Raw genomic sequence first — 8,948 nt, forward strand, 5'->3', positions numbered from 1 at the left:
ATATCTCATTTTGAGTATCTTGTCATGGTTCCTGCTGGTTTAATCTCCTTTCCACACCACAAGGTTGAAGCTCTTCAGACCAAAGCAGCTACCTGCAGAGTTCAGAAGCAAGGGAAGGTCACTATCTATACAAATAGGTCTGTTGTTCTTGAACATATGTTAAAATTTAATAGAGTGATTTAGATTTAAATACTACAGGTGCAGATTTACATGAGATTTGTGTAATAAAGCCTGACAAGGAGGCTACAGTTATTTTAATATGAAGGACAAAAACACTTTTAAATTTAATGCTGACTTACTTAAAGTAACAGGAAACTGAATGAAGCAGCGAATGCCAAAAATGTACCTGTGCAACAGAAACCTCTTCTGAGGTTTCCTCTGGGTTCATGGCGAAGTGAGTGAAGTGAACACTCGACCGGTAGCAGTGATGATGTTCCCCAGAGCCAAGCTGTCCATGTCACAAACAAACTTTGCTCTAAATCTTCTCTAGGGGCACCGCCAGCCGGTTTGCTGGTATTGCTGGTTTCTTCCTGTGCATCCAGGTGCAAGAAGCCTTCCCTCTCACGCTGTCCAGATAGTTCTGCTTTGACTTGCAGGTGTGTTGAATTGTACAACAACCCACTGAAAGTGACATGGCACTTTTTCCTCTGTCACTAAAGGGACTGGGTTCCAAACAAGATAATCAAACCTGGCTCATGCACAACAAGCAGGAGGGTAATGCTTCGTTTGAAATGATAAATGTTTATTAACCTGAGGTATAAATACAAAAAGGAACCGTCCTGACTTCAATAAAAGTCACATCTTGAAACCAATGTATCCTGAAAGGAAGACATCTGAGTGAATGTTATTAAAAATAAGTCACAATGCTTTATCTTAATATTTAATGTTTTCAGGAAAACAGATCGGGAGATTAATGAAGAAATTGAAAAATCATTTTTTTCACAATGTGGATGAAGCCCTTACAGCTCCAGACCTCTAGGTGGCAGCATAGTGCGTATCACGGTCAGATCGGTGACGTCAGCAGACTGTGAAGCGGAAGTGGTTGTAAAGTTCTGCAGTGAAGGATGAAAACAAACTGAAGTAGGAGTCTGCACATTGTTTTAACCTTCTTTTCTCACCTGAATGAGACATGAAGAATGTATTTGTAACAGTCGGCACCACGTGCTTTGATGAGCTCATAGAAACGATCACGTGCTCGGAGTCCGTTCAGGTGAGTCAGGGGTTTGTTGTTTTGTTTATTGAGCTGTAGGAGAAAATTTAATCATTAAATCACCTTTTGAGTAATTTGACACTACATTTTAAAGTGACAAGGGGCAGGGTCTTGAGGAAATTGAAAGACTATAACTTACCTTGTTTGTTTTTGTTATTCCCTAAAAGCAGTCGATTTTGATCCCAGCAGAAAACCAAAGTTCACAAAAATACATTAAAAAAGGTGCTAAACTAAATCCCCTACACTGACTTTAAATGTGGAAGCTTGCTGCTTTACTTTTTTTGTCATTAAAGTTTTTATTAACTTTTCAATGTATTACAAATAAAACAATAGTGAAAAGAAAGAACAAAATAAAACAGAAATACAAAATACTGGGATACATTGCACAGTCCAGACAGACAATCACAAACATAGGATAAGGGATACATATACAGACAGGACATCCATTCAAAGAGAAAAGGTCCATTGTATGTTGTGACTGGAATAATACAGTGTTAAAGTAATAGTTATTCAGGGGATCCTCATACTGTTGGGATCTGCACAGTGTCTCTGTAAGTTTTTATGTGAGCCAAGTCCCAGGAGGTGATCCCATCTTCTGTATTACCTTTTAATCTATGCAGCATGGGTTGGTAAGATGCCGTCTCTACCCAGTCTTTCAGACTTGTGCTTGTATCAGATTTCCAAAGTCTTAAAATAATTCTGGATGCAGTGATCAAACCAACCATAATGACAGAAAAAACACTCTTTGAAACATTCTGTACTTGAGATTTATCACCCAGAAGACATAGATCTGGGGTCAGAGGGATCTTTGAACCAAACCAGCTGCTCAAAGCTCGAACAACTTCACTCCAGAAAGGTGCAACAAGAGAACACTCCCAAATACAGTGGAGAAAAGTTCCAACCTCTGTTTTGCATTTCCAAAAAATGTTGTCCTTTGCTGCTTTACTTTGTTGAAAAAATGTACTTGTGAGCAAATGTAAATTGTCAAAATGTTTACTGATTAAACAGTCTGGTCATATAATATAAGTAATAAAACAGTACTTGTTTCTTGCTTACTAACTTCTAACTACTTAAACACCAGTGGAATCGTTAACAAATGTATGCCCTTCAACTTAAATTATATATATGATTTCTAAGACCTCAAAAATCTGAGGTAAAATGTAATACTGAGTGTAAATGGTGGTTAATAAGCAGATCCTATAATAATTTGCACAAAAGGTCCATTTCCACCAAGAGTTCGGTGGTCTTTTAGCCCCCAGAACTACTTTCCCTGGAACTAAAAGGTTCCTCTGCCCCCAGAGTTGTCTGCAATTCGACTGCTGGCTGAAGTCCCGGGTAGATTGTGCAAATCAGGCCAGTGAGGTATGAAGAAAAAATTATATTAAATAATATTTTGAAATCTTAATAAAAAACTAAACTAGTATGCATTCCCAGGAACTCCCTCTGTGTTTCAACAACTATGTAAACTCCACAAACACCGTTACATTCAACCAAAAGTCCCAGGACCTTTGAAAAGTACTACCCTCCAAGCAGGGGCTTTTCAGGCGGAAGATTATCTACCCCTGAACTAAATTTAGACCCTGATTCCTCCGGTCGAAATGCACATAGTTCAGGGGTAAAGTCCCTGAGGTCGAAAAACGCCTTAAAAAATAGCCTTGTGTTTGAATATGTCCTTCTTTAAATATCATAACCTTTCTTTGATTTAGACCTGGAACAAACTAATACAGCATGGGAGAAGAGAAGATCTGCAATGTTAATGCCTCTAGGATAAGAAAACTGTACTCTATATGGCTCAGATATCTTACTATGCAGATGAGAGACTAGTTAAATTCTGTTGGGGCCTTCCATCAGTTCTCATAGTTTTCATAATGTATCTCTCTTTCTGATACAGGCTCTAAAAGCTCGTGGGTATGAGCGTCTGGTTCTTCAGGTTGGAAGAGGATCAGTTCTTCCAGAGGCAGACAGCTCTCCTCACATCAGACTTGAGGCTTTTCGATTCAAAGACTCGATAGCAGATGACATGAAACAGGCAGACCTTGTCGTCAGCCATGCAGGTGAGTGAGATATCAAGAACTTTGAAACAAACTAATCTACCCCTCTGAGTCCATGAAATCAGTTAATACTTTTTAATGAGTGTCCACATGTCAGTTTGACATTATTTTTGTTCCTTTGCACTCAGCTCCTGCTGCACCCTGAGTCAAAAACCTGTAACATGATTATTTGTTTCAAAGGAAACACACACATTCTTTCTAAGTGTTTGCAGAAGCCGGGGATCTTGAGTTAGTCGTTAGCCGCAAAGACAACAACAATGGCTCTGTAGAATTCAAAGCAAAAGCAAATACAGGTATATGATCATTGTGCAAACATTAAACGGATAAATGATGATTAATAAAACAGACAGGGAGGTCACAAAACAAACTGTTTAATACAGGATGACATTACATCATACCATCATTTACCCTTTACACACAAAAAAATCAACGTCCTTGTTTTTTCTCATCCTCTTCTTGCTGTGATATCACTTCTCAGCTAAGAGAACAATGTATATGACTAAGCATGTTTAACTGTAGGTTAGTAAAACCCCTTGAATGAAGCTGTGCAGTATCAGTGGTACAAACTGTACACATACTCTGCATGCCAGAGGAACCTGCATGCATTGCAGGAACTTGACGCCATACATCATGCATTCAGTTTGTGATGAAAGAAAATCTAACCCCCTCCAGTCTTCCTCCTGTCATTGTTCTCTGTTTGCTCCAGGTAATGATAACAGTTATCTTTAACACAGCAGATCATCAGACACACTGAGAGAATGATGAAGACACAGCAGCTACAGACCAAAGTGGATTGTGTTTCTTTATTGGACCTAATTGGCTGCTTAGTGTATGAGTATTAAAACCAATGGAATCAAATTTTATAGAAGTCACTTTGGAGAATGATAGGAATATTGGTTTTAACTTCAAAGCATAATCAGTCAATCAAGTTCTCATGGGGATTTGGCCTGGACCTAGAAAGATTTTTACACATTCTTCCATTTCTGACAGGTTTAGGCCTATGTATGTTATGAAATTGTCATGTAGGAAATAAACAGAAGGCATTGATGGTGCACAAATTTTGAGAATTAATTTATGAAGTGACTTATTTATTAAGTACTTTCTGCCAGCACTCCTCCTTGGCCCTATTTGCAGCATCAAAGATGCTTTGTGACGTAGTAGCATTTTAAAAATTCCTAACAGGTTTCTGTTATTCCTACCTGTTCCTCCTGCTTCAAATAGTCAGCTACTCTATTTGTTTCAGTCGAGTGAAGCTACATGTGAACTTTTCTTTGTTAACCTTTGTCAGTCAAAGAAAACAACCCTTCTGTTTCTGCAGATTATCTCTGGTTTAAGCCAGCTAACAAAAAGAAAGGCTGCCTATGCTAAACTTGCTTCATTGAACATCTGTGTGGTCAATGCTGAAATCCACCAAGACAGTGCTGTTATGTTATCCCAAATGCTAAGCTACAGTGTTACTATGAGATTACTAAAGGATGAAGAAAGGTCAGATGGTGGATTTGTAGTTCGACAGAACAACCGGCCCACAAGAGCACAAAGAGCAGCTGGCCAAGGTCAATATTTACAACAAGACGTGAAGCAGCAAAGACATGGACGACAGGGTGTTTGTTAACAGGATTATTAGTCGTCTCCTCTTACCTGAGGAGGAGGTGACTCATACATGCCAAAGGATCATACGATTGTTTTTGCAGCCTGACCCAGTCGTCTGAGGCTACGCCAGTAATAACATTTTCACCATTTTTGAACAAATCACAGTGAAAACATGACAAAGAGCTGAAATAAAGGAATACCATCACAAGTACAAGTACCCTGCATGTGTTCACACTCAGCATGCAGCATTTGACCAATCAGATTAAGCCACAGCTAGCTGTAACTTACTAACAGACTAATTGAGGTCACTTTGGTGGCGGCTGAAGGGATGGCTAGCATGGATTGCTGAGAAAGGAAAGACAAAATCCAGATAATGAAAAAGGAACACTCTGCTATTCTAGTTATTTTTTGATTCAGGAGAAAACATGTCAAGTTGACCAAATAAAGATGCTTCTTATGCATTAATTAATTGCACTTTATATCATCATTGCATTGATCATCTAAAAGCCCATTATAGAATTTCTCATTTTGTGCAGGCATGCAGTCTGTCACAAAATATCCTGCAGCTCACTTTTCAGCTCACTGTTTAATAAGCATGCTGAAGAAACACTTTGTTGTGAAACTTTATTAAAAGTCGAGATTGACCTTAATATGCGCTAAACTACCTATAAAAGGAGAAGATTATACGTCTTGTTTTTCAGCCGTGTCTTTATCATGATGTTGTTTACTCCACGAACACAAACCAGCAGTTGCAGGATCTCAGACAGGCTTAAGTTGCAGTCATGAATAAGGATCTTGTTTTCCTCCCCAGGGGCAGGAAGCTGTTTGGAGGCCCTCGGAGCGGGCAAGCCTCTGCTGGTCGTAGTAAATGACAAACTGATGGACAACCACCAGCTGGAGCTTGCCCAGCAGCTCCACATGGACTCCCACTTGCTGTACTGCACATGCAGGTGTGTGTTTCTCACATGTACAGAGGTCACATGTGAGGTTCTGGAGCTCAAAGAATAGTAAACAGTTTTGTTTTTCATTTTCAGCACCCTGACAGAAACTTTGAGGACCATGGATCTCTCTACTCTTCAGCCCTACCAGCCCGGACAGCCGAAGCATTTTGCAAACTTTTTGGACAAAGCTCTTGGTGTTCAGTGAAGCTTTGACTCTGAAGGACTGCTTATCTTCTGTTACACTGGAGATAACTGTTGTAGAAGAGCACGAAACTTGGCTCTGACTTTGTAATTGTGTAGTCACTTGAACAGCCACTGTTGAGCATTTGAGTTATATCTATTTTATAAACAATGTGTTGCTAATTTAAAATTCTTATGTGTGCTCGGACTCATTTGTATATTTTTTCCATATGTTGCTTTTCAAAAATGTGTATCCAAGTGAAAGAATAATAAAACCTACCAGCTCATGGGTTTTGAATTCAATAATAGCTATCAAAGAAATTTGACAGTACTGCCAAACTGTGAGATGGACAAATGCTGCGTTAAGTTAGTGCAGCTTCTTCATAAATGTGTAGAGCTGAGTTCACCCTCATCAGGGTGACTGTTCAGTTCCTTTATCTCACAGATTACCTTTTTTTTTATGGATTCAATCATTTTTTCTCTATTGAGGTGCTTCAAATTAATGTTATTTCAAGAAAGAACAACCGCACGCATCCTTTTTCTTTTTACATTCACCTTTTGCCATGCCCTCCATGTAACATACTTTTTTCCACCTCAGAACGTACTGCAGCTGTCCTTACAAAGTATGCACTTTGTATGTAATATGTAAACAGTAAGGACATAATGCTCTGTCGTCACAGCTCTTTGAAGTATGACCGTATCGCCTTTACATTAACAGTCAGGTGCAGAATATATGTTTATTTTGGAAAAAGGTAGTGACATGGAGATTCAAATCACATGTTTATGTGTCTCCGACAGTATGTGCTTTACACCACCAAGCACAAGCAGGAGGAAACAAAACGACATACAAGTAAATGTGTGGATTTGGTAGAAATAAAGTTGATAAATTGTGTATAATTTCCTGAAGGTGTCTATAATGAAACAAGATCTGAATAAGATAAGATAAGATATACTTTATTGGTCCCCTATTGGGGGAAATTCTTTTGTTACAGCAGCTTACAACACAGGACAGGGGAAAACAACAATGTAATAACATAGTTAAAAATATAATAATAATATTAGTAATGATAAAGGTAAAATAAAATAAAATAGAACAAAATAAAATAGAATAATATATGGCAACTATTACAGATGTATACATACTATGTACACTTCTATCTGATAAATAGATAGTAAAGTAAGTTATTGCATGGATAAAATTGCACCAGGTTATTTAAAGAAACATACACAGTATGAAGAACAGTGCGATTCAGATGGATACAATAGTTATTTGTGAATGTGCCAAGGCAAAATAATAATCAATAATCTAACCAACGCTGAACAACGTCTGAAAATTAAAAAATGAAGATTTTGGGTGAGGGTTTGATTTAGCCTAGTGGTTAAGTCGTTCACCCATATAGTGCAAGGCCCCTTCCTACATGTCATTCCTCCACTGTCCTATCCTCTCCACATAAAGGGTCTAAAACCCACAAAAATATAACTTAAGTAAAAGGATGCTGACTTTAGGAATGACCAAAAAAAGTTCAGTGTCCTTGATGCTGGTTTACAAAGACCGAATTAATGTGCTGCATCATGGACAGTCGAGTTGTACCAATTCTTTCCACAAGGGTGAGTTGATGTTTACAAAAACCATTATGACCTTGATGTTTCATACCATTTGTACACCCAGAAGAAGCACACTGTCGAGCACTCTTTAACCCTCCAATTCTGTCATGAACAATCACAGACAGTAGGAAGAAACATTTTGAAGACAGGTTTTTGTTTCAATAACTTCTCTTGGTGATAATGTGTACACATAAATCCATATGTGACATGAATATTTTTCTCTATCTGTTCCTGTAACCTAGCTGTCTGCCTCAGTGGTCTTTGACACACATTGTGTGTAAATGAACCTTCAGAAAACTGCTTGTTAGGCCTCTTAAATTTGATCTAGAATGAACAGGTCATTTGCAGTCTCTTTCAGTTGTTAATATTTGTTTAACTTTGTTAGTTCATCATTTCTTTGACTTCATCATCAGAAGAGATATAGTTACAGGAAGTGATGAGTGAACAGCAGCAAGTAGTCTAGTTTAGCTGACTAACCTCTGCTCCATGTTCAGGCAGAAACACTTTGTTTTCTTTCACAGGCTGCAGAGGCAGAAAGTTTCAGCTACATATTTTCAAATGTAAGAAAACAGGAGTGTTACCCTCATTGAGTCACATTACTGTATTACTGTAGGCATTGAATTTCCCTTGATATCCTCTCCTTGGTGTAGATGTAATTTTAGGCAGCCTGGTACAGACAATATTTTGGTGGCAAGGTTTAACTCACCGTTGTACAAGAGAAATAAAGCAGAAACCAGCTTCCTCTTTGGAAAGTCCCTCATCTTTGTCTCTAAAGAGGAATCACTGTATAAAGAAACTTTCCTGGGGTCTTTCATTTAACAAATGTCAAAGGATCTTCTTCTGCCACATTGAGGCCCAGTGTGTACAGCTTCTGAGTCTGTGGTTCAACTAAACAGCTGTTAAACCACACCAGATGAACTGAGGAAGTGGTTACTTTTGACAAACAGTAAAATGTACAGTACCTGACACTGGCCAATTTTCACACAGTCAAGTACGCAAACTTGTGTTATCCAAGAAGATGCTATAATGCTGCTCCTGACATGTTTTGAAATGTTGTGTCAAACATTAAAAGCAAATTTCCTACGTTTTAAATCAGGCCCTGAACTTTTGATATTTCAAGGCAAGCTTTTTTTATATACTTTCAAGCTTTTATCATATCGTATCATTTATCATTTTTCACTGAACGTACAGCAAATAAGTCAACACTTATTATTTTCCGTACCAGATTTCAAGTCATATTGACAAACATTCTCCTGTTGAAGCTTCTCAAATTATTAAAGTTTATCTTTCTCTTACATAATAGTAGTTATATTTTGACTATGAACTATCAGTCAGCTGAAAGACCCAATGAAAGATCAACTTCTGGGACAT

General features: G+C 38.1%; 1 protein-coding gene across 1 annotated transcript; it reads left to right on the forward strand.

The window, feature by feature from the left end:
* Nucleotides 1-1,010: 1,010 nt before the first annotated feature.
* Nucleotides 1,011-6,275, forward strand: zgc:92907 (uncharacterized protein LOC436733 homolog). The gene is made up of 4 exons (XM_034689756.1): nucleotides 1,011-1,210; nucleotides 3,102-3,264; nucleotides 5,663-5,801; nucleotides 5,886-6,275. Exons 1-4 carry the CDS (start codon nucleotides 1,130-1,132, stop codon nucleotides 5,995-5,997), a joined length of 495 nt encoding a protein of 164 aa, XP_034545647.1. The 5' UTR covers nucleotides 1,011-1,129; the 3' UTR covers nucleotides 5,998-6,275.
* Nucleotides 6,276-8,948: the final 2,673 nt, after the last annotated feature.

This window comes from Notolabrus celidotus, chromosome 8 (assembly GCF_009762535.1).
Source record: "Notolabrus celidotus isolate fNotCel1 chromosome 8, fNotCel1.pri, whole genome shotgun sequence".
Lineage (NCBI taxonomy): Eukaryota > Metazoa > Chordata > Actinopteri > Labriformes > Labridae > Notolabrus > Notolabrus celidotus.

Coding starts and splice junctions, on each gene's coding strand:
- zgc:92907 (XM_034689756.1), top strand. CDS start 1,130: ATGAAGAATGTATTTGTAACAGTCGGCACCACGTGCTTTGATGAGCTC. Junction 1,211..3,101: donor CGTGCTCGGAGTCCGTTCAG/GTGAGTCAGGGG, acceptor TTTCTGATACAG/GCTCTAAAAGCTCGTGGGTA. Junction 5,802..5,885: donor TTGCTGTACTGCACATGCAG/GTGTGTGTTTCT, acceptor TTTCATTTTCAG/CACCCTGACAGAAACTTTGA.